The sequence below is a fragment of the Bos javanicus genome, chromosome 18 (genome assembly GCF_032452875.1).
Source record: "Bos javanicus breed banteng chromosome 18, ARS-OSU_banteng_1.0, whole genome shotgun sequence".
Lineage (NCBI taxonomy): Eukaryota > Metazoa > Chordata > Mammalia > Artiodactyla > Bovidae > Bos > Bos javanicus.
The window spans coordinates 61,894,487-61,919,145 of record NC_083885.1 but is presented as its reverse complement, the minus strand read 5'-3'; the positions used below and the strand labels follow the sequence as shown (position 1 = coordinate 61,919,145).

The following is a 24,659-nucleotide window of genomic DNA, read 5'->3' as shown; positions in this document are numbered from 1 at the left end:
TAGCAGTTCTTTGCTGCTGCTGCTGCTGCTAAGTCACTTCAGTCGTGTCCGACTCTGTGCGACCCCATAGATGGCAGCCCACCAGTCTCCCCTGTCCCTGGGATTTTCCAGGCAAGAACACTGGAGTGGGTTGCCATTTCCTTCTCCAATGTGTGAAAGTGAAGATGCTCAGTCGTGTCTGACTCTTAGCGACCCCATAGACCGCAGCCTATCAGGCTCCTTCGTCCATGGGATTTTCCAGGCAAGAGTACTGGAGTGGGTTGCCATTGCTTTTTCCAGCAGTTCCTTGACCAGGGATCAAACCTGTGCCCTCTGGTGTGGGAGCCCAGAGTTCTAACCACTGGACTGCCAGGGAAGTCCCCTAGTAGGCATTTTTTAAATTTTAATTCTTTCTATGGAATATTAAGTCTTCATTTAAGAGAATCAAACTCAGACTTTTCATTCACTTGTATTCATAAGTCAGCACATATATGGCGCATTTCACATTTAAAAATAAATGCTTGCTGAATAAAAAAAATCACACCCCCCCAACACACACAAACCCCGCACATTTGGACGTAGGGTAAAATGTTAGCAATAGGCGAATCTGAGTAAGGAGTATATGTCTCTAGGGGGCTTCCCCGGTGGTGCATTGGTAAAGAATCCATCTGCTAAAGCAGGAGATGCAAGAGATGCAGATTCAGTCCCTGGGTCGAGGAGATCCCCTGGAGGAGAAAACGGTAACTTACTCCAGCGTTCTTGCCTGGAGAATCCCATGGACACAAGACCCTGGCGGGCTATGGTCCGTGGGGTCCCAAAGAGTCACACATGACCGAGCACACACACATGCACTATTTTGATTCTTGCAACGTCTCTGGAAGCTTGAAATTGTGTTCCAAAAAGTCAATACAAACAACGTGTAAACAAAAAGGACGGAAAAGGTGGTAGACTTCAAGAAACTTCTATTTTCCTTCACTTCAAAGCATATGAGGTGATGAGATGCAAGTGAACGGTTTCATAAATTATCCCATAGTATAATGTGATTCCAGGTATTCGTCTAAAAGCCACAAAGACCCCGGGTGGGAAGAGGGTGCAGGGTGCAGAGCCCACTGGACAGAGTCATTCCCCTGGGAGACCTGAAGACCCTGCCCTCGGGGCAGACTTCTCTGGGCTTCCCTGAGCTCTCTGGGCACATCATCAAGTAGGGGGAAAAAAAAAAAACTATTCATGATCTCTTTTCCCAGTACTTATCTCAGTTTATAATTACACATTCATTAGCGTGATTACATGATTAATATCTGTTTCCATTGCTGGACTGTCAGCCCAACAGGGGTCCCTTTTTACTCTACTCTATGCCCGGCCGAAGTGCCACTCGATAGATAGTAGTAATGGCAAGACTGATGGAGTTGTGACCCCGAGCCAGGCGGTCTTCCAGGGGCTTTGCAGGGATGACTGCAGCGTTCCCTCCTCACAGGGACTCTAGGAGACACACACGGACACGAGCGTGCAGGAGCTGAGACACGGAGGGTGAGCAAGCCGTTCCAGCCGTGAAAGAGGGGCCAGGAACCACACCGGACAGTCGGGGCCCAGCGCCCCCACTCTCAGCCACAGCCCAGCGCTTCTGCTGCTCCTCCAATAAGAAGGGGCGGCACCTGCCCGGCTCTGCACCCAGTACCCTTTGCACGATGCTGAGTTCAGTGCATAAGGAATGCGGAGAACTATCCCCGAGTGGGGCGCAGCCGCAGTTAGTCCAGAAAGGGTTACCCCGCCCCTCCCGGATGACAAGCGATCTCCTTGAAGAAGCGGGTTCCAACCCTGGGACAAGTCAACCACATTATGAACATTATAAGACTTATGCAGTATAATTATCATGGTACATATATGTGTTATATGTGTATAGACTACATCGTATACATATCATGTCATATACATAGGTATTATATGTATATAGGTTATATTGTATCAATAACATTACAAATATAAGTAATATATTCATATGTCATATATTACATTATTTATATAATACATTATGTTGTAGAAATACTGTTACATATATGTATCTTCTGAACGCTCTATTTATATGACAGAATATTAATATATTTATAAAATTATAATGTTATAATTATGTACGATTATATAACATAATTGTATTTATAATCTATAATTATAGAAACATTTATATGAATGTAAAATATGTCATGATATCCATAATATTAATATAACAATCTGCTTATTATGATATAATCATATATAATACTGGTATATATTGTATATAATTTTATATTATGTTAGAATTTTATATTATATTATATTATTTTCTGTTTATATTAAATATATTTAATTTACAATGTTTCTGTAATTATATATATTTATCAACCCACTCCAGTCCATTCTGAAGATCAGCCCTGGGATTTCTTTGGAGGGAATGATGCTGAAGCTGAAACTCCAGTACTTTGGCCACCTCATGCAAAGAGCTGACTCATTGGAAAAGACTCTGATGCTGGGAGGGATTGAGGGCAGGAAGAGAAGGGGATGACAGAGGATGAGATGGCTGGATGGCATCACTGACTCAAATGGACTTGAGTCTGAGTGAACTCCGAGAGTTTGGGAGGCCTGGCGTGCTGCGATTCATGGGGTCGAAAAGAGTCGGACACGACTGAGCGACTGAACTGAACTGACTGATCAACCCACTCCAGTACTCTTGCCTGGAAAATCTCATGGACAGAGGAGCCTGGTAGGCTGCAGTCCATGGGGTCGCTGAGGGTCGGACATGACTGAGCGACTTCACTTTCACTTTTCACTTTCATGCATTGGAGAAGGAAATGGCAACCCACTCCAGTGTTCTTGCCTGGAGAATCCCAGGGACAGGGGAGCCTGGTGGGCTGCTGTCTGTGGGGTCTCGCAGAGTCAGACACGACTGAAGCAACTTAGCAGTAGGAGTAGCATACATATAAAATATATACTGTTAATATATTTAACTGAACTTATAGTAAATAAATTATATGTAATGTTTTATGTATTACATATATTATATATAATCACATTATAATTTATTCTTAAATATAGAAGCACTTAAGAGACTCACACTCACAATATTTAAACATTTGTAGTCATAAGCCAGCACATATTCCATATTTAAATATTTTTAAACTTAAATTTAAGAGACTTTGCCTCTGAGCTCAGCTTCAGCGATTCCTACCAAGTTGAAGAATTCATTCTTCGCTCGAGTTGAGATTTCTGAGTTGAAAGGTGCACACTGGTCCTCCCGGGAAGAGGCTGGGCCCTCGGGCTGAAGGGCTTGAACGTGACACCCTGGCCCGCTCCCTGAGCTGTGGGGGACCGTCTTCCACCAACATTCCGCTCATGATGATCCAAGTGTTGTCTGAGATGGTGGATGCTTTCTCCATAGCTCTCTTCCCCTCTTCCCGAGTCCTCCTCAGAATTCCTTTCACGTTGTATTCCTACCAATGGTCTCGTCGAGGCGATCTAGGCTGATTCTAGAATGCACCTCAAAGTACCTCCAGCTGCTGCCCATACCCACTTCCAAAGCCACTTGTACATTTGTAGGCATTTGTTACAGCTGAAGCCCCCTGCCAGGCACTGATAAGTGTGCCAGCTTGCTGGGGTGGCCCTGACAAAGTCCCCACACTGGGGGCTTAGACCCTGAAATGCTCTGTCTCAGGGTGCTGGAGACTGGAGGCCTGAGGTCAGGGCGTCTGCAGGGCTGAGGCGGGAGTCTCTTACAGGCAGCTCTCCTAGGCTTGGAGATGGTCTTCTCCCTGCGTCTCTTCACCTCGCCTGCCTGCTGTCCGCCCTCAGAGTCTTAGTCTCGTCTCCACACGAGGACACCAGGAGACTTTCCGGGAGGCTCAGTGGTAAAGAACCTGCCTGCAATGCGAGAGACTTGGGTTCAATCCTGTGTCAGAAGAGCCCCTGGAGGAGGGCATGGCCACCCGTTCCAGTATTCTTGCCTGGAGAAGCCCATGGACGGAGGAGCCTGGCGGGCTACGGGCCACCGGTTTGCAGAGAGTCAGACAGCACTGAGTGACTGAGCACAAGCACCTACAGGACTAGGGCTCGGACTAATGACCCCCTTTTCACTGGATCACCTCTGCAAAGGCTCCATCTCCAAACAAGGTCACATTCTGAGGTCCTGGAGGTTCGGACCCCAACACATACTTCCCGCAGGGAGCCCATTTAACCCGTAACAATGTCTGTGTTCCATACTGGGTTTTCCATCACTCACTATGGGTTCATTGACACGTGACTTTGGGGCCGACGAGTAGCAGGCAGAGGTTTTCTGAAGAGCACGGTGACCCCTTTTCCCTACCCTGGAATACACAACCCACATCACAACAGACTCCAAAGCTGTTAAATTTCCAAACCTTTAATCCCAAATCAGACCACAGCCAGGTCAGACCCAGATTCTCCCCTCCCCAGAAGTCTCTCCCACAGCTGAATACAACCCAATCTGTGCAACAAGAAGGTCCAACTCCCTCCTAGCACCCCCTGACCTCGCCCATCCACCCCCACCCGCTAGTTACCCCATCAGGTCCCCAGCAGTCTTCCCTGGGGACCCTCGTTTGCAAAAAAATCCTCTCCCCGCCCCACCCCCAAGCAACCCAAATCCAGCCATAGAGAAAAAAGAAAAACATATTTACAGAGGAAAAAGGTATTTACGAGAGGGAGGGGCAGGTTTGTGCAAACAGCGTTGGCCCCAGAGTTCAGAGAACACAGTCTCTCTGGGGCACGAGGTGAAAGATGCAAAGGGGATGGTGGGGAGGGCGGAGGGGCGTTGGGAAGTTGCTGAGAGAACGCACGACGGGATGGTGATGGTGGCACTAGGGGGCCCTCTGGCCCCACTTGGGACAGAGGGGACTCCAGGGTCCAGGAGGCAGGGCGAGCAGCAGAAAGCAGCCACCTCCCAGCATCAGGATCAGGCCGGCCCCCACGCCACAGCCCAGGGACCAGGAGTACTCGTAGGTCAGGGCCGGGGCCACGGGGGGCTCGGGGCTGACCCTCTGCATCAAGGCTCTCACGGAATGCCGGAAGACCTCCAGGCTGACGAGGACCAGCAGGCCTGCGGGGAGAGAACAGATGTGGTCCTTAGGCCCTGGGGGGTCCCCCACTGAGGTCTGAGCACCTACCCCAATATAGCCCCCCAAACATGCTTCCTCAAGCCGGAAACCTGAGAGGCCCCTCTTAGTGACAGAGCGAAGGGACAAAGGAGGTGATTAAATAGGTAATCCCACCAAGGGGTCAGGAGTAAAGGAAAATGTTCGGGAGACCCCTGTAAGTTAACAACCATTCAAGAAGACATGCCAGGGAATTCCTTGGCGAGCCAGTGGTTAGGACTCCATGTTGCCACTGCAGGGAGCTGGGGTTCAATCCCTGGTCAGGGAACTAAGATCCTTGGGTGCTGTATGGCACGCCCCCCCCAAAAAAAAAGCAGGTTTGCTTAACCACAGAGCCAAAACCAAACAGGTTTGCTTAGCAATCAACCCATGCAGCATGAGACATGCCCTCACACAAAGAAACAGTGATGGCATGAGACCCACATCCTGGCCAGTGGGCTCAGTAAGCTACTGACCCCTAGGACACACTTCTCCGGGCATGTGTACTAAAAACAGAAATATAAGGAAAAGGGGACGTTATGCTGAAACCCGAGAGGATTTACCTTATTTTAGTTATTTTATGTTACCACCTTTTTGCTCATTTCCATTGCACTGTGACAGTCCTAGCTTGACCGTGTGTGTGTGTGTGTGTGTGTGTGTTAGTCGCTCAGTCGTGTCTGACTCTTTGCAACTCCATGGACTCTAGCCTGCCAGGCTCCTCTGTCCATGGGGTTCTCCAGGCAAGAACACTGAAGAGGGTTGCCATGCCCTCCTCCAGGGGATCATCCCGACCCAGGGTTTGACCATGTATGTAGGGACAAGAAAACTCCCTGCCTGACATGGAGGAGTTGCTGATGATGGAAGCTGGATGTGGGCTTAAGAAGAAAGCAGGGGATTCTCTTTCCCTCCCCACTTTTCTCTTGTTTATAAAACTGCAGCCCACTAAGTTCTCAGCACGGCACCCTCTCACCTGCCCACTTACAAGCGTGCTATTCTAATAGATCACTTCTTATCCATCACTTTGCCTCTCACTGAATTCCTTCTGTGCTGAGATATCAAGGACTGGAGCCTCCCAGTGCCCCCCCACCCGAGACATATTTCTTGGTTTCACTAGCACCCCTTCAACGATCACTTACTAAGCACTTGCTCTACAGCAAGCACAGTTTTGGAAGCCGGAGAGAAAGAACAAGACCCAAATTCACAGAGACAGGGTAAAAGGTGGGTGCCGGGAGAGAGAAAGGGTAAGCAGAGAGTTGGTGTTTAATGGGGAGAGAGTTTTAACTGGAGAAGACGTTAAAGTGCTGGAGATGGGTGGTGGGGATGGTTGCAGGACTGTGTGAATGAACTTAATGCCACAGAAAGTGAAAGTGAAGTGAAGTTACTCAGTCGTGTCCGACTCTTTGCCATCCCATGGACTGTAGCCCACCAAGCTCCTCCGTCCATGGGATTCTCCAGGCAAGAATACTGGAGTGGGTTGCCATTTCCTTCTCCACAGAAGGGGGCACTTAAAACAGTGTGGGGTTCCCTGGTAGTTCAATGGTTAAGACTCATGCTTTCAATGCAGGGGGCATGGGTTTGATCCCTGGTCAGAGAAATAAGATCCTGCATGCTACATTGCATGGTCAAAATATAAAATAAAGGTGTTTTAAAAAAAGGGTTCAAATGGTAACTTTTATGTGTCTTTCACTGCTTAAAAAAAAAAAGAATAAAGCAAACCAAGGAATCAAGAATCACAAAAGGCAAATTAAGACTCCATCAAGGGACTTCCCTGGTGGTCCAGTGGTTAAGACTCCACGCTCCCAGTGCAGGGTGCCTGGAATTGGATTCCTGGTTAGGAAACTGGATCCCACATGCTGCAGCTAAGACCTGTCACAGCCAATAAATGTTGTCATTGTTGTTCAGCCGCCAAGTCGTGTCCGATTCTTTGCGACCCCGTGGACTGCAGCACACCAGGCTCCCCTGTCCTTCACTATCTCCTGGAGCTTGCTCAAATTCATGTCCATTGAATTGGTGATGCCATCCAACCATCTTATCCTCTACTGCCCCCTTCTCCTTTTGCCAAATAAACGAGTAAAAATAATTTTTAAAAAGAGAGACTCCTGGAGAAGGAAATGGCAACCCACTCCAGCATTCTTGCCTGGGAAATCCCATGGATACAGGAACCTGGCAGGCTACAGTCCGTGGGGTCACAAAAGAGTCAGACACGACTTAGCAACAAATAAACAAAAATAATTTAAAAAAATAAAAAATAAAAAGAGAGACTCCATCAAGACTTTAGTAAAGAGTGATGATGGAATCTAACTTAGTTGAAGCCACTGACGCAGAGAGCAGAATGGTGGTTGCCAGGGACTGAGGGGACGGGGAAATGAGGAGATGCTAATCAGAGGGTACAGACGTCCAGCTGCGAGAAGAATCAGTTCTGGAGGTCTGCTGTACAGTATGGTGACCACAGGCTTCCCTGGTGGCTCAGATGGTAAAGAATCCGCCTGCAATGCAGGAGACTGAGTTTGATCCCTGGGTTGGGAAGATCTCCCAGAGAAGGGAAAGGCTACCCACTCCAGTATTCTGGCCTGGAAAATTCCAAGGACCGTATAGTCCATGGGGTTGCAAAGAGTCAGACATGACTGAGCGCCATATACGTAAACTTGCTAAGAGAGTAGATCTTAAATGTTCTTGCTACCAAAAAAAAAAAAAAAGATTAGTACATGAGGTCATGAATGTGTCAGCTAGTTTGATTGTCATGACCATTTTATGATGTGTATCAAAACATATCAAAACATCGAGTGGTAGGGGAGTTCCTTGGTGGCGTGGTGGTGAGAACTTGGCGCTTCCACTGCCGTGGCCCAGGTTCAATCCCTGGTCAGGGAACGGAGAGATCCTGCAAGTCACACAGTGTGGCCAAAAAACAAAACGAACAAACGAAAACCCAACAACATCAAGTGCACACCTTATATACAACAGTGTGTATGTATATGTATGTGCCGTGTCGTGTGCTCAGCCGTGTCTGACTCTTTGCAACCCCTTGGACTATAGCCCACCAGACTCCTCTGTCCGTGGGATTCTCCAGGCAAGACTCCAGTGGATTGCCATGCCCTCCTCCAGGGGATCTTCCTGACCCAGGGATTGAACCCATGTCTCTGGCATTGTAGGCAGATTCTTTACTGTCTGAGCCATCATGGAAGCCCATATATGTGTATAAGTATATATGCACACAATTGATACTTGTCGCTCATATGCCAATGAAACTGACAAGAAAAAAGAGTGATGGCAGATTACAAAATGAAAAGACAATCAGGCAAGTTGTAATGTGATTTGATTAAAAAAAGAAAAAAGAAAGGAACAAGACCAGCAAAGACCCTCACAGAACCTATGTTCTAGTTGGAGAAGACAGATGGTAAACAAATAAACCCAGGCTTGCAAAACTCAGAGGCCTCCAGGGGACAATGAGAAAGTACAAACAGATGAGCAGGCAGGTGTGGTGGGGACAGTGACACAGGGTGGCCCAGACCCAGCTTCAGCCAAGCGCAGCTCATCAGAAGCAGGGGCTTAACGGACTAGATTTTCTGGTTTTCTAAGAACAGCTGGAATTTTGAAAACTGATTATTGTTTCTTGGGGGGCATTCACCCAAAATATTGGGTGAGTTTAAATATTGGCTCAGAGAAACCTCTATACACTGCCTGCCAAACAAAGTACATTTATGGGCTGTTGCTGGCCTGTGGGCAGCCAGGCTGTGACTCTCAAAGTAAACACATGAGAAGATGGGGTAATTTCAGACAGTGATGCAGGCTAGGAAGGAGATAAAAACAGAGTGATGGGAAGGGGCGGGGGCTGAGGCTCAAGATGGCGTCATCAGAACAGCCACTGGAGCTGAGACCCAGATGGACGAAAAGAAGCCTGCCGTGCACAGAACTCAGGGGTAGTGGCTCCGGCAGAAGCAATGCCTCTCTCATATGACCTAGAGGGGTACATGGGACCCGGACCCGGCCTACTTCTTCAGCCTCCTCTCGAGCTGCACTTCCCGCCCTACAGCGGCATGGTGTAAGATTTCTTTCAGGACTTGAATGCACCCAATTTGTTCAAGCCTGGAGACCTTTATGGTGCTTGGAATAACTGCTTCCCCTCCCTAAGCCTACATGACACATGCTCATTCTCTACATCCCTACTTAAGTTACATTTCTTCCGAGAAGCCTTCCCTGACCACTGTCACTTAAGTCTCTGTTGGGTCCACCCAGTTACAGGTTTCCATTATACACTTTACTTTTCATTTATAGCATTAATCACAATTGGTAATTATTAATATACATTAATTTATATGAGTGTTATTTATTTGCCTGGTTTCTATCTCTCCCAATAGAGTAGAAACCTGTGAGGGCCAGGAACTTGTTTGTTTCATATCCCTAAAACAGAGGACACCTGACACATATACTTTATGGAGAAAAACAATATAACCTGAACATGTTTGACGTCTACGGAAACCTCGAAACCCCCACCTGCCCCGACATCCAGTATAAGAAAAATAATTACGGAGTCAAATCTACCCTTCACTTTCATTTGGTTGTACAATCTGCAGAGCATTTTGTGCCCGAAACTTTCATAAAACACTTTAATGTCCGCACTTTCATGGCACCCTCAGGAATAACACAGGCATGAGTTCAATAATAACACCAACACCAAATTCCTACCAAGCTAAAAATTCCATGACAGCAGAAATCATCTTAATCTGGTCTTCATTCTGTCCCCAGTAGTACCTAACACAGCATCCAGCACTTACTAGATATTAAAGACACACTGTATCATTGAATGAATGGGTGGATGGACAGATAGATGAATATATGAATGGAAGGAGAAACAGAAAAATGGGGAAAAAAGGAAGGAAGAAAAAGCAGTGGGGAGGGAGCTGATTGATGGATCCGTGTAAAGATGGGTGGATGGATAGGATAGGTACTTGACAAATAGATACTTGAATGCATGAGTTCATAAATATGAAATTTAAACTCAGAGAAGGAGAGCAATTTCCCCAAGATCACTCATCTCTTAATGGTCACTTGCCTATGCTGGGTCTTCAATTGCGGCATATGGGCTCTTTAGTTGTGGCACGTGAAACCTTAGCTGTGGCTCATGGGATCCAGTTCCCTGACCAGAGATCAGACCCCAGTCACCTGCATTGGGATTACGGAATCTTAACCACTGGACCACCAGGAAAATCCCTCCTGGTTTGTCTTTTACACCAGTTATCCTCACTCTCCATGCTCCAACCTCACTGGCTGTCTTTCAGGACCTGAAATTCATCAAACGTTTTTCTAGCTTGGTTACCCATAATTTGACATGGTAAGTGTCACCTCCTCCAAGAGGCCTTCTCTAACTCTGCTTTAAATCAAGTGCCCTCATTAGGCACTCTCACAGGACTCTACTTTTTCTTGGGCACTTACTGCCATTTATAACTGTGTGATAATTTGTATCATTTCTATGTCCTTAGCCAGATGATAACTTCCTTCACCTTTCTGTCTTCTATAGTCTTCCGATGACACGCATGTTCACACCTATGCATAGTGTAATGGGTCTGTGTGCATAGCAGTGATTTAAGTGAACTAATGGATAAACGGAACAGAGGAAAGGGAGTGACTTTCTCCCCAATGAAACAGAGGAAAGGGAGTGACTGACTTTCTCCCCTTTATTTAGGAAGCTCTCTAAGGCACAAACCAATAATAAGAATGTGATTATTGGGACTTCCCTGGTTGTCTGCCTTGCAATGCAGGGGATATGGATTTGATTCTTGGTTGGGGAACTAAGACCCCATTGCTGCAGAGCAGCTTAGCCTGAACGCCACACCTAGAGTGTCCGTGAGCTTCAGTAAAAGATCCCAGGTGCCACAACTATCACCTGACACAGTCAGTGAGTGAATAAATATTTTTTAAAAGAATGTGATTATTAATCATTTCTATTTGAGTGTGCTCTTGACCATTTGTATCTCCCTTGCCTTATTTTTCACCAAGCCTCTACTTCATCTGTGGATTAAGGTTACCTTGTACATTTGTGCAAATTTTGCCCTGCTTTATGCTCTGATCTTCATTCTGTTCCTCAAACTTGCCAAATATTTCACAGACTTCACATATCCTGTTTATATCACTATTACCACATTACCAGCATCACCACCACCACACGATCACCACCGACATGGCCACCGCTACTGCCAACACCACACTGGGTAATTCCTGTTCCTCATTTGATTATTAGCTTGAATACCACTTTCTCAAACTTTCCCTGACACACCTCCCACCCCAGTGTGTACCCCTTATATGCTTTATCATAACTCTCATCACAACTATAGTTGAATTGTTGTTGAATTGGTTACTTTGAACAGGTTACTGTCTATTTCTGTCAGAATCTAGGCTTTATGAGGGCAGACACGGTGTCTGTCTTATGAATCTTATATCTCCAGCCCTTCGCCTAATGTCTGGAACACAGTAGGTGCTCATTAGATCCATGAAAGATAAATGAAACTTTTATAATGAATGACCTATCTATCCACCTTAGAAACCGTCTGATCCAGTGAGGGCTACATTTCACAAGATGCAGACTTTTTGGACTGTCAACTCCAAAAATGCAACAGTTCTTACAGACCCCAAGTGCCAATCTAAAAGAGTGTCTAGAGAACCTTCAATTCTTGGCCAACAACATCGCTTGGAATTTTCTCATATTTAAGACTACTATAGCCCTTGTGCTTCCCAGAATGCAACCAGTGCTTAGAGAGCTTCTTCAACCTCCCAGCATGCAACAGCTCATGGGGCTCTCCCTCACCCTGTGAGCAGGCAACAGCGCTTGGAGACCGTAGATTGCAACCTAAAAAAGCGTTTGATTCAGCAGCAGAACTTAGAACTCTTCCATCTCTGAGAGTTCTATAGCACTTGAGCTTCTGTCAACTCCTAGCACACAACAGTGCTCAGAGACCTCCCTTGACCTCCCAGCATGCAACAGTGCTTGGAAACACAACTTTCCAGCATGCAACAGGGCTTGAAGACCCAACCTCCCAGCATGCAATGGTGCTTGGAGACCCGACTTCCCACCATGCAACAGGGCTTGAAGACCCAACCTCCCAGCATGCAAGAGAGGTTGAAATCCAGATCTCCTAACATGCAGTGTCCTTGGTCTGCAGGCCCTCAACCCTCACCTGAGAGGCCAAAGCAGACGGCTCCAACCCGGAGCAGGAACTCTGCACCTTTGCTGAGCACCATGATGATACAGAGGCACCCCAGGGCCATAACTGCCAAGCCTAGCACTGCTATCACTGCAGCTGCCTGGTTCACCTCTGTGAGGAGGGGAAGGGGAAATAGAGAACGCTGGATGTAGGAAGTGGAGAGAACTCCCCTACAGGGACTCAGAACCAGGAATATGAAAGATTCAGGCCTAGAGAAGAATTTTCAAGTAGCAGATCATCCAGTCCAATATTTTACTTATACTGTTCAAGGAACTAAGACTCAGAAAGGGTCAGTTATTTGCCTAAGGTCAAAGAGCCAAGAACGGGCAGAGCCAGGATTAGAAGGAGATGGGAACTACCAATCATCATTTATGATCTGTCACCGTTTGTTTACTAGTGGAGAAACTGAGGCAGTGGGTTGTGTGTGTGGGGGAGACAACAGAGAAGGCTGTACATTACAGTGTGATGATCCAAGTTGGAATTCTCCCTAGCTACTTTCTAGCTGGAAGTTTCTGCTAAAGCCACTGAACTTCTCTGAGCCTCACTTTCCTCTTCTAGAAAAATCAAGACGAAAGTCCCTATTTGGTCTGCTGTGAGGATTAGAAATGACACATGTAATGTGCCCAGTGCCCAGCGTGGCTCACAGCACTTGGTCCATAGCCGTGCCCTGAGGGTATTTTACTATCCTGGGGCAGGGGTGCACAATGACTTGCCCAAGCCCACTTAGCACCAAGGTAAGGAAGAAAGGAGTGGAGAAGACAGGAAACCACTGTTTAATGGGGGCCTACTATGTGTCAGGCACCACACTATGTTTTAGCTGCCCCATCTCATTAAATCCTTATAAAGACTAGATAAGGCTGATGACATGATCACAGTTCTTTACTGGCGAGGATACCGAGGTACTGGGGTGGTGGAGAAACTGTGTTAGGGTAGAAAGGGTAAAGTCTTAAGAGTTTCATTGTTTAGTATGCAGCCACTACCCACAGATGGTGTTTTCATTTGAAATGGATTTAAATGCAATGAAATTGAAAACTCAGTGTCTTAGTCGCGCCAGCCACATCTGGTCAGTGGCTGCCATACTGGTTGGTGTAGATTCAGAAACATTTCCATTTTCACAGCATGGTTTATAGAAGAGCGCTGAGTTGGAGTCGGAATTATTTGGGTTTAAATTATGCCTCTCTGCCACTTTCTGGGGAAAGAAACCATTTATGGGCTTCTGTTTTCTCATCTGGTAGATTAAGATAAAGACCCTGCCCTGCAGAGTCATGGAAAGGACTGGAAGTCTTATAAATGAAACTCTCAGGGCTGTGCTTAGCATGTGGGAAACGCACACTTGTGAGATGTTATTGTACTACCCACAGAGAGGGGCTGGGATTTGCCCAAAATAACACACCTGAGGCAGGGACACTGGACAGAGGGCCCTGAAGAATCACCTCTCCCCAAAGGTGAGACCTCCCAAGACTTAGGAGCTTGTGCCTATCCTGCAGCAAAGCAGAGAAGAGCATGATGCTATCAAGAACTCCTTGGGTACTAACAGATACAAACTACTGTACATAAAGTAGATAACCAACAAGGACTTATTGTCTAGCATGGAGAAGTGTAATCAATACCTGCTAATAAATAAGGGAATATCATCTGAAAAAATAATGGAATCATCTTGCTGTACCCCTGAAACCAACACAGTATTGTAAACAAACTCTGTCAATTTAAAAAGAAAGAATTCCTTTGGCATGGTCATCCCATCCCCTCTGCCGGGTGAAATGTTCTTACCTTTCTTCGTGGTTCTCTGGAAGATGTGTGCATTCTCTCCCGTGGTGAAGAATTTAAAATAAGTGCAATTTGCTTCTGTAGGAGGAGCAGGGGAGAGAAAAAGAGAGGTAATGACATGGAGATCCCTAGTGTAAGCTCAGGGCTGGACATTTAGCATAGCTCACAATAACCCATAAATATGACATTAGCATCCCTGATAAACAGAGAGAAATGATGTCCAGAAAAGGAAAACCACCTGCTATCACACAGCTATCAAGGAGCTGAGACTCCAATCCAGAGCTGAGAAGTCCAGATCTGTGGCCGTGAGAGGGCTATTGACCTTTCTGAGCTTCTGACTCTTCCTCTATAAAGTGAGTTAATAGTCTCTTCCCTGACTCTGTCATATGGACTTGTTTAGGGTCAAATGAGATTAGAAACGGATAACCGCTTTATTCAACAGAGCACACCAAGATCCAGGCAGAAGGTTAACACGTTCAGAAGAGATTCTTTATCTCGGAAAGGGCTCCTGTCTACACAAAGAACTCCTGCTGATCATCAAGAAAAGAGAGATAACCCAGTTGAAAAATGGGCAAAGGAGATGAATAGTCAGTTCATAGGAGAAGAAGCCCGGATTACTCACAAGAACATAAAGAGATGCTCCATCTCACCAGGGATCAAAGAAATGCAACTTAAATCAGCAGGGAGACACCACTTTAGATCAATTAGATTGGGAAATATTAAAAGGATAATATTAAGCACTTGGAAGGATAAGAGGAAACCTCTGGGGGTATAACAGGTACTAGTCTTTTTTGGAAAGCACTCTGGAGTACTTTATGAAATGAAGTATGTTTATACCCTATAACCCAGCAATTTTACTTCTGGGTATACATCCAGAAAAAAACCACATGCAGGAAAATCTATGTATTGCCTGATGTTCATTGCAACACTGTTTATAAAAACATGGAGTCAGAATAATCAACCTGGTGCCCATATCTATGGGAATAGACAAGTAAATGTGATGGATGCTTCCCAGGCAAGCCTCTGCAGCACACAGTAGCCACGAACTAGAATAACAGAAACTAGACTGGAGAGATTTGAGAAACACAGCATTGAGGAAAAAAAAATCACAAATAGGAAAAACATCTAGAGCATGATATCATTTATGTAAATTAAAATACATATATAAAAATAACACTATATATTTTCCAAGTTAAAACATATATCCAATGCATTAAAGAGATGAATTAGGAGGTTTTTTTTTTTTTAAAGAATGTAAAATAATGCACGAGAAAGAACCAGCTAAGGCTGGTAATGATTTTGTGACACAAGCTGAAAAGTTATGATTCATCTAACGCTGTGTACTTGAAGTTTAAGGAACCCCACACTTCAGGGGGAAAAAAAGATGCTTTCTAAACTGCATTTTAAAGCCAGAATTTCCCATAGAACACACCTAGATTCAGCTTTCTCATTCCACAGATGGGGAAACTGAGGATGATGAAAGGGGAGGAGAGAAGTTGTGAATAAGAGGGGGAAAGGAGACAGAAGAGAGGTCAGGTGGTCTTGGGAAGTGGTAAGGAACTTTCCAAAGTGAAGAGGGATGCTGAAGGACAAGAGGTAAGCTCCTGAGTCAGGTGAGGGGATGTGGACACTCCACCTGGTATTCGGAAGGAAGGAGAAGAGCATGACGTAACCCGGCAGGGGCAGTGAGTCCTGATTCTGCAGCAGTAAGAAGCAAAAGATGCTTTGTGCAGCAGAGCAAAGGGCGAGGATGCTGTCTGTAGTGGCTGGGGGAGAAATGCGGTCTTCCTCTGAAAGGGAAATGGAAAGTCTCATCTAGAGAGTGAGAGGGGGTGGTACATCTTTCTGAGAGAGTGTGTGGTATCTGGCACCCCGTTTTGGCTGCTAATGATTTAGGTTATCTTGTCTCTTATGTCAGAGGATGTGGTACATCTCATTTGGAAAAAGAGTGGGATATGGGTCACCCCTGCTTGGGGATGTCCTTTTATGGGCCATGAGATGGGTGAGATATTTCTGAAACCTTGAAAGCTGGGAGATGTCTTTTGAAGGGTCAGGACTGTGGGCTGATGGGGATGGTCCTTTAAGAAAGTTGAAGCCCTTTCTGATCATTAGAGAGACATCAAGGGATATGAAGGACCCCAGAGTATGCAGTTAGAGGAGATGGGACATCTCGTCCAGTGCAGTGAGGACCTCTGGGGCATATTTATAGACTAATGAGATGCAGTATATTGTAGTTGTTAAGAACCAGATGACCAGGGTTCAAGCCCCATGTGACTAGCCTGGGTGCTTAGACAGAGCCATTCATATTTCTTTCTCTCTCTCTCTTTTTAAAAAACTTCAGTTCTTTTCAAATTGCATATACTTAACTTTAATTTCTTTTTTGGCCGCATTACAGTGGCGTGTGGGATCTTAGTTCCCCAAACAGGAATGGAACCCATGCCCCCTGCATTGGCAGTGTGGATTCTTAACCACTGGACCACCACGGAAGTCCGGATCCATTTATATACACTTTTTGCTCTCCGTTTTGGGGATGATAATAACTACTTACAGGGTTGCTATGAAGATTGATAAGTTAATGCAGATGAAATACTTAGGACCGAGCCAGGCACTACATAAGCATCTAATACATATTTCTGACTTTATCTTTATTAAAATTTTTTATTAGAGCATACTTAATTTACAATATCTAACACTTTTTTTTTTTTCACCAGAGCATCCCATTTCTCAAAAATTTGGGAACATCTGCTTGAGGCTCTGAGGGGTGAGCATGAGCCCATCTGCACACTGAGTGGGTGGGTATCTCAGGTCAAGGGCACGTGGCACCCCATTTTGCTATCAAGGGTGTGTGTAAAGAATCTGCCTGCAATGCGGGAGACCTGGGTTCGATCCGTGGGTCAGGAATATCCCCTGGAGAAGGGGATGGCAACCCACTCCAGTATTCTGGCCTGGAGAATTCCACGGACAATTCCACTGTAGTCTGGCAGGCTACAGTCCATAGGGTTGCAAAGAGTTGAACACAACTGAAGCAATGGAACACACACACGAGATAATAAGACATCCTTTGGAGAGGAAAGAGGAGGGTTGGCGATGCCATGCAGGCAATCAAGCATGCGACATCCTAAATGGGCTCTGAGTGGTGTCAGATAGTTTCCTTGGGTCAGTAGAGGTGGAGTGAGATCTCATCTGTTCCCAGGGGGTATAGGGTGTCCCACTGGTATAAGTTTAGGGCATGGCATGTCCCGTCTGGGAGAGTGAGAGGTATGGGAGAGCTCTCTGGCAGGGCTGGGGGTGAAAGAGCCACTCTGTGGGAAATTGAGGGCTGTGGGGGTGTCTGGAAGAGACAGCGAGGGGGGCTGGAGTGTCCAGTCTGAGGATGTGAGGTGAAACGGGGAGGGAAAGAAGATTTCCCAGGAAGCAGGAGGGCTGCCCTGGGATGTGGGAGGTGTCTCCCGAGAGCTCTGTTTTGGTGGACTCGGTAGGAGGGAACAGCAGATTGTACTCTGGGGTAGGCGTCAAGGCGGGCTATCTCCCCAGGGCCTGCAGGGTCGGGCCGCAGGCTGTCTCCAGAGTGGGAAGAGCAAGCTGACACCAGGAACCCAGAGTCTTTCTCTAAGGGAGCAGGCTGTCTCAGGGGCGCGGGGGGCGTTTCTGCGGGGACCAGACTGTCTGAGGCACCAACTGTGTCCAGAGTCACCATCTGGGTCTCATGCCCCAGGCTGTGAGCAGAGACACAAGGTTTCTCTAGGGACACGGGCTCTCTGGGGCTTCCCTAGTGGATCGGACAGTAAAGAATCTGCCTGTAATCCAGGAGAGCTGGGTTGGATCCCTGGGTGGGGAAGATCCCCTGGAGGAGGGCATGGCAACCCACTCCAGTATTCTTGCCTTGAAAATCCCGGGGACAGAGGAGCCTGGTGGGCTACATTCCATGGGGTCGCAAAGAGTCAGACACGACTATTATCTACCTTTCTATCTGTCTTATGGGTTCTCTGGGGGTACAGACTGGTCCAGGGGCACACAAATGACTGGGATCACGGGTTGTGCTGGGGGTCTGGAGTTTCGGAGGTCCTGGAATAGTCTGGGGCTGGCCTGGGGACCCAGGCTAGTTTGGGGATACAGACTCCCTCTCCGCACGGTGGGCGCCTGGGGCAGTTATTCCCGGGAGCACAGGCTGAGGTTGGCAGGGTAGGGGGCGCATTCTGAGGGTGCCAGCTCGCTCTCCTGGGGCGGGGGGCAGGCTCTCTCTGGGGCTCGGCTTTCTCAGACAGCCGCCTCTCGGCAGCTTGCGGGGGTCCCAGCCCCCGCGCGGGGGCGGGCGCCGGCCTCACCTCCGGGCAGCTCGGCGGGCCCGCAGGTGTCTCTGCCCGCGGGCACGTCCGCCTGCCACAGTCGTTTGGTGCACATCTTCCAGAGGCCCAGGTGCGCCGCGTCGCAGACGGCGCTGCCGTTGTCCCGGTAGGTGTTGAGCTCCACCCAGAACTCGGTGCCGACGGCCAGCACGGCCAGCGTGGCGCCCACGGAGGTCAGCAGCAGCGCCAGCTTGATCTTGCCCTCGCGCTCCGGGGTCATCTGGGCCTTGGGCTGCCCACTAGCCCGCCGCCGGGCCGCGGCCCCCCGCCGGCGGTTCTCCTCTTGCAGGAAGAAGTTGGACCACATCATCATCGCGCCTGGCGGGCGGTGGGGCTCAGGGGCCAAGAGGGCAGAGCTGAGGCGGGCTCCTGAGGGGGAGGTTGGGGGGGGGGGCCGCCTGGGGTCTGGCAGCGGGGGTGAGGGGCTCGGAAAAGGGAGGTCTGAGTCCCCCAGGAACCTCAGATGGGGAAGTCGAGGTCACCTCTGGGGCTTAATATACTAGATAATATACTATACCGAGAAAATACTAGATCCTGAGCTGAGAAGCCTCTGAGACTCCCGGGGGCGGGGGGTGGAGGGGGGGGTGGAGGGGGGGCGGGTACCCAGAGGAGCTCAGCAAAGAAGATGGGACCGGAGAAAAACAAAGTTCCCCCAGCCTCAGGGCTAGAACCTGGGTACCCTGGAGCGGGGGTGGGAGGGCTACAGAAGGAGGAACTGAGGGTCTGCGGAAGCTCTGAGGGGCTGCTCTGGGGTCCCCACTGGGAGGAATCTGTGTTTCCACAGGGAAACTGTGTTTCCTGGGGCGGGGGGAAGGATCCGAGCTTCCCCCTAAGGCTCAGAGTTTGGGGTCCTCAGGAAGGGGAGCTGAGGTCCTCCTGTGTGTGTGTGTGTGTGTAGGGTGGGGGATGCTTCCTGGCTTCTTTTGGGCTCAGAGTCTGAGAAGGAGATGGATCCCGTCTGGGGTTCAGAAGAGGAAAAACTGGGGTGCAGGGGGTTCCGAAGGGGAAGTTAGAATTACTTCTGGGTCTCAGAGAGGCAGTAGGAACCCCCCCAGCTTTAACAGAGAGAGATCAGCAAAGTCCTGACGGGGGTTCAAAGCAAGGAAGCTGGGGACCAGCTGGAATTCCGGAAAGTGGGGGGCGGGGGTGTTCTCCCTGGCCATTCAGAGAGGACAGCGGAGAAGGTCTGCCCGGGGCTGCGAGGGGACCAGGGGCTGAGGGGACCGTGGGGCCCAGAGAAGGGGCCTGAGGGATACCTCTCACCACGAGACTCGGGAGGGGGGCCTGGGGTCCGCACTGGGGCTCAGATGAAGGGGCTGTGGTCCGCACCGCGGCTCAGGAAGTGGGGACCACGTCCCGCCGCGGTTCGAAGGGCGGCTGGGGCCCGGAACTGACTGGGTGTCCCTTTGCGATCGCTCGCCTCCCCTCCCCCGGGCTCCCAGGGCTGGCCGGGCCGGGCCCGCTCCAGGCCGGGCGCCTCCCTAGGGCTTCCCACCCCCGGCTCCCGGGCAGGGACCCCGCAGGCTCTCCTGCCTCCGCGCCGCGCCGCCCCCAGCTCCGCGAGGCCTCCGAACCGCCGGCTCCGCGCGCCGCCGCCCGCCGGCCCGGCCGCTCCGCGCACTCCAGGCCTCGCCCCCATCCGCCGCCCCCTGCACCCTCGCCGGCTATTTCGGGCTCGACCCGTAAATAACACCCGCACCTGTCGCCCGCGCGCGTTGCCATAGGGACCCCGGGTATTTTAAGGGGACGAGGGGCGGGAGGAGGAAGGCTGCCCGAGGAGGAGGGGCTGGGGGCGGGTCCCGACCCCAGAGGAGCCCGCAGGGACATCTGATTCCTTAAGGGGTGCAGGCGGGAGCGGAGGGTCCAGTCTCCTGGGGGCCGGCGGGCGGGGAACGGGCGGGAAACCGGGACCGAGCGCGCCCGCCTGGAAACCCGACTGTTGGGTCTGGAGGGAGGAGAAAGGGTCTGAGGGAGGAGAAAGCTGCGAGTCTCTGAAAGAGAAGAAACCTGGGGACTTTGACTCCTGAGGCTGAGAGAGGGGGCGGGGGGCCTGGACCCCCGGGTCTGAGGGTGGAGGGGCGGGAGTCTGGACCCCCGGGTCTGAGGGGGGAGGGGCCGGGCCCCCAATCCCTTGCATCTTGAAGGAAGGAAGCACAGCGCCCCACGCTGGGGGCCTCTGCTCCCCAGGAGGGAGAAAGGGCAGGCCTCAGGCAGAAGCTGGTGCCCGGGGCATGGGATCCAGAGTCGCAGTCCTCTTCACCGAGTTTATTAGACGGGGCACCCCCGGGGGACCGTCCATGCAGTTCCGGCTCCCCCGGGGACAGGACGGGACAGCCGTGTGGAGTGGCAGCGGGGACGGATCATCACCCCACTCCCGCCCTCAGCCCCTTGGGGACCGCCCAATGGGACCCACCTCTCCCCAGCTCCTTCGCCCCTGGCTGGCTGCTCCCGCCGACCCCGTGCACCCTCAGCCTCTCTGTCCACCCTGTGCCGCTTCCGTTGGGGCACTCATTGCCCTGGGATGTGATTCCGATCGTGGGCATGTGTGTCCGAGCCTTGGGCAGGGCTCGAGTGCCAGAGGAACCATCTCACCATCCTCAGCACCGCCCAGTCCAAACTGCAGTCCAAGGGAAGCCTTAGGAAGTGTGCATGGGTGATCTGAATGAATGAATGAGCAGATGGACGGGTGAAGGGAGATAGTGACACACAAACATCCAATCCCAAGCTAGGGAAGCCCCCCCAACTTCAGAGCACACCTCTCCCTGCATTTGATGGATTGCACTGCCTGTCTGTGGATCTGAGCTCCCAGCACTGAGATTGTGTGGCCTGCTGCCTGGAAGGCCTCAGGGACTGTTTCTTAAATGAATGAGTGAAGCTTGTTCTTTCCCTCACCTCGCGGGTATTCCCAGGCCTTGGCAGGACCCAGAGGGGAACCTGAGAAGGTGCCCGGTGCTGGCAGCAACGTGAGATGGGAGCTGGGCTGGGTGACACCCACTGGCGTCTCCATTCTGAGAAACCAGACACCCTCCTGCATCATCTCTGCCCTGCCTCCGTGCTCCCCTCCCGGCCCAGGTCTCCCCATCGTTCAGTCTGGCCTGCAGCCATGGCTCCATCCTTTCAGTGTGCATTTGTCTTCCTTCCATCTGCCCGTCTGCCTCCCTTCCTACTTCTCCTTTCATAGAAAGGGTATGAACTTTCTTGGGCGGGAAAGTTCTTGACAGTTTCATACCAAAAGGATGACCTCACCTCCGATCCCCTCCACCTCCCCTCCATGAGTCTCTTCCTTCCCCTCGCTCAAGCAGGACTCCAGTCCCCACCACTGCATGGTGATATTATCTAACCCATGGCCACTTTGCTCTACAAATCCTTTCCTGGTTCTCAGTAGCATTTGGCTGGTTGCCAACTTCAAGGTCTCTGCCTACTTCACGATCACTCTTTGCCTCTTTAAGTACATCCTCCTTCCTCCTACCCCCATGGAGATGTCCCCCCACCCTAAGGTCTTGGCCAGGGTCCTTTCTGTATCCTTCACACTCATCTCCTAGGTCACCTCATCCAGTCCTGGGGCTTTAAACATGCTGTCTCCTCTGCTGACATTTCCAAAACTTAGATTTACAACCACGACTTCTCCCCCAAGCTTCAGTCTCCAATATCCAACTGGCTACCTGATACCTCGGCTTGGATGTCTCATAGGCATCTCAGATTGTCTTGTCCCAGGGAAGTTGCTTGGCTCCTCCTGCATAATCCCTTCTCCCCCAGTGACCCCCTTCCAGGCAGCACAGAACAGCACCACCCAGGCTTCACAGATCCAGTTCCCCTCTTTCCCTTTTTCTTTGGTTTTTCTTTCCCTCTTCTGTTACAGCCAGTTCACAGCCACCACCATAGACCCTGCCTCCACAATCCCATGCCCTGTTCCTCCGCATTGGTCCAGGCCACCATCAGCCTCAACTGGAAAAGGATGACACCCTCTTAACTCCTTTCTTCCACCTTCACTCCTAAATCTCTTCTCAGCAAGCAATGTGGGTCTGTTACTTCATTTTTAAATAAAAATAGGGGCTGTCATTCTTATGCTTATCCCACTGAATCTAGAGTGAAATTCAGATTTCCTCCCAGAGCTACGAGCCCCCACACAACGGCCCCCAGTCCACACTTCCGAGCTCAGCCTAATTTGCTCACCCTTCTTCCTCTGCCCTCCATGGGGTCTCCTTGAAAATGGGTAGCTTTCTCAGAACTCTGAGTCACTGCTTGGCCGGAATGTTTGGCGGTGCCTTTCCTTCTCACAACCCTTGCTACCTTTGCAGTGGGTTCTTCCTGAGGTTCCTCATCTGAAGTCACCACGTCCTGCTTCACATTTTTTTTTTAAAGACACACCTTGTGGCTTGTGGGAATCTCAGTTCTCTGACCAGGGATTGAGTCCCGGCCATGGCGTGGAAAGCCTGGAATCCTAACCACTGGACCCCCAGGGAATTCTCTTTCCGGCTTCATTTTAGAAACACTTCTCCGTAACTGAAATTTCGTATTGTTTCTTGTGTGTCTCTCCTGTGAGTTCCAGGACAGTAAAAGCCCTGGCCATCTGTTCCCTTGCATATCCCCTGCACCTAGACTGGCCTAGAAGAGGTGGGCACTCAATAACTATTTCTTGAATACTGAAACAAACCAAAGAAATGGATTGTCCCTACACCCTAAGCATGTTTCTGAATCCCCACCTTTCTTTCTGGGCACATCCTTGCATCTTTCTCCCTCCATCTGTGTGTGTGTGTGTATATATATTTGCTTCTCTGAGACTTCTCTGTCCTGACTTGTACATCGTTGTGTCGGCCCCTCCCCGGCCCCTTTTCCTCTCCTTTCTGGATCATTGTCTTTGTTTCCTCTGTCCCTGTAACTCACTCAGTTTTGGCCTCTGTTGCCCTGATCTCTCCCACCCCCGCCATCTCTCTCCCTTCTGCCCATGCTCCACCTCTGTCTTGCTTTATGTTTGGCTTTTGAACACTAGAATCCAATACCCTCTAGCCAGCTCTGCTCCCCTTCTCCTACCAAATCTCTTTTAATGCCACCTCTTCCAGTCCTCTCTGTTTATCATCCCTACAGTAAGTGCGCCTCTGTCCTGTGAGTTGTATTTCTTTCCCCACGTTTCCCTGAATCTCTTTCCAACATGGCCCTCATCCAATTCCTCCCTGGTCCCCTGCCCATCGGTCTTTCTCGTCCACCACAGGGACCCCAGAGGGAAATTTCCAACTCTCAGTTGTGGTCCCGTCCCTCCTCTGTTCTACCCGCTTTCTGCTGCTCCATGTTATCAAGAGAGAAGCTGGTGGAGCCTGGCACATTGCCAACCACTTCCCCCTCATCTGTGTCCAGGTCTGTCTTCCCACCAGGCTGGGAGCCCCTGGAGGGCAGGGCAGGCTCTGAGTCCTCCCTGCTCCCCCCAGTATCGCTGAAAGCACAGAACCTGCCACAAGGGGCGGGGGTCTTGGGAAATACTTGCTGAGCAAATGAAGGGAAATGCAGTGAGTGCTTTCCCTTCTGTGTCCTCAGTGACCTTCAAATCCATCCTTCCACCTTCTCTACCCCCAGCCCTTTCCCAGCTCAACTGCCATCCTGTCTTATCTATTTCACAGCATCGACATTCTATCCTCTCCTTTCCCACGTCCCAGGTGGTTCCTTCTGACACTCATGTCTCAATCTGCTCTTCACCTGCTCCAAACTCTCCTGTGTTTCCCGTTACCCTCAGAATAAAGTCCAAACTCACCAGCCCGGAACCCTAGCGCATTTAGACTCTGGCTTCTAGCTGCTTCTCTAGTCTCACCGCCCACCCCTACCCTGACCTTTTGCACCCTAAAAGGAGGAGTCCTGACCCCAGGACATCATGCTCTTTCAATCCCCCGCCCCACCCCACCCCACTTGAGTTGTTCTTCTGCCATGAAAGCTTTCCTTACTCATCCTTTGGAAACCCAGGCTGGGCCTGAGGTTCTCCAGGAAGTTTCCCTGAGGACTGCCTACTCCTGGCACTTGGCCACTCTCTCTTCTTCTCTGGTCAAGGTGCCCATCCTGGTCCCTGTTACTGCACCGAAAATCACCCTACTTGGACTCTGGCTTTTGACTCCTCCTCGAGAGCAGCTCTGGGGATCCTGATTCTAGCACATTGCCTGGTTCAGAAATGTCAAGGAGTGAATGAATGGCTGAATTAATGAATGAGGGAAACATGAATCTCTAAGTCCTAGTGTTTTTCTTGCCCACCAAACACCAGGCCTGTGCTTCAGTCT

At 49.8% G+C, this 24,659-nt stretch overlaps 1 protein-coding gene across 2 annotated transcripts; it reads right to left on the bottom strand.

The window, feature by feature from the left end:
- Window positions 1–2,898: 2,898 nt before the first annotated feature.
- CACNG6 (calcium voltage-gated channel auxiliary subunit gamma 6) lies at window positions 2,899–19,944 on the bottom strand. Of its 2 annotated transcripts, XM_061389208.1 has the most exons (4): window positions 18,382–19,938; window positions 14,060–14,134; window positions 12,263–12,400; window positions 2,931–5,059 (listed from the first exon to the last, which is right to left on the bottom strand). In XM_061389208.1, exons 1-4 carry the CDS (start codon window positions 18,713–18,715, stop codon window positions 4,821–4,823), a joined length of 786 nt encoding a protein of 261 aa, XP_061245192.1. In that variant the 5' UTR covers window positions 18,716–19,938; the 3' UTR covers window positions 2,931–4,820. The 2 variants fall into 2 exon arrangements, with proteins under 2 accessions (XP_061245193.1, XP_061245192.1); XM_061389209.1 differs by lacking the exon at window positions 12,263–12,400 and having other exon boundaries at window positions 2,899–5,059; window positions 18,382–19,944.
- Between the last annotated feature and the right edge of the window lie 4,715 nt (window positions 19,945–24,659).

Coding starts and splice junctions, on each gene's coding strand:
- CACNG6 (XM_061389208.1), bottom strand. CDS start 18,715: ATGATGATGTGGTCCAACTTCTTCCTGCAAGAGGAGAACCGCCGGCGG. Junction 14,135..18,381: donor GCCCGCCGAGCTGCCCGGAG/GTGAGGCCGGCG, acceptor CTCCTCCTACAG/AAGCAAATTGCACTTATTTT. Junction 12,401..14,059: donor CCAGAGAACCACGAAGAAAG/GTAAGAACATTT, acceptor CCCTCCTCACAG/AGGTGAACCAGGCAGCTGCA.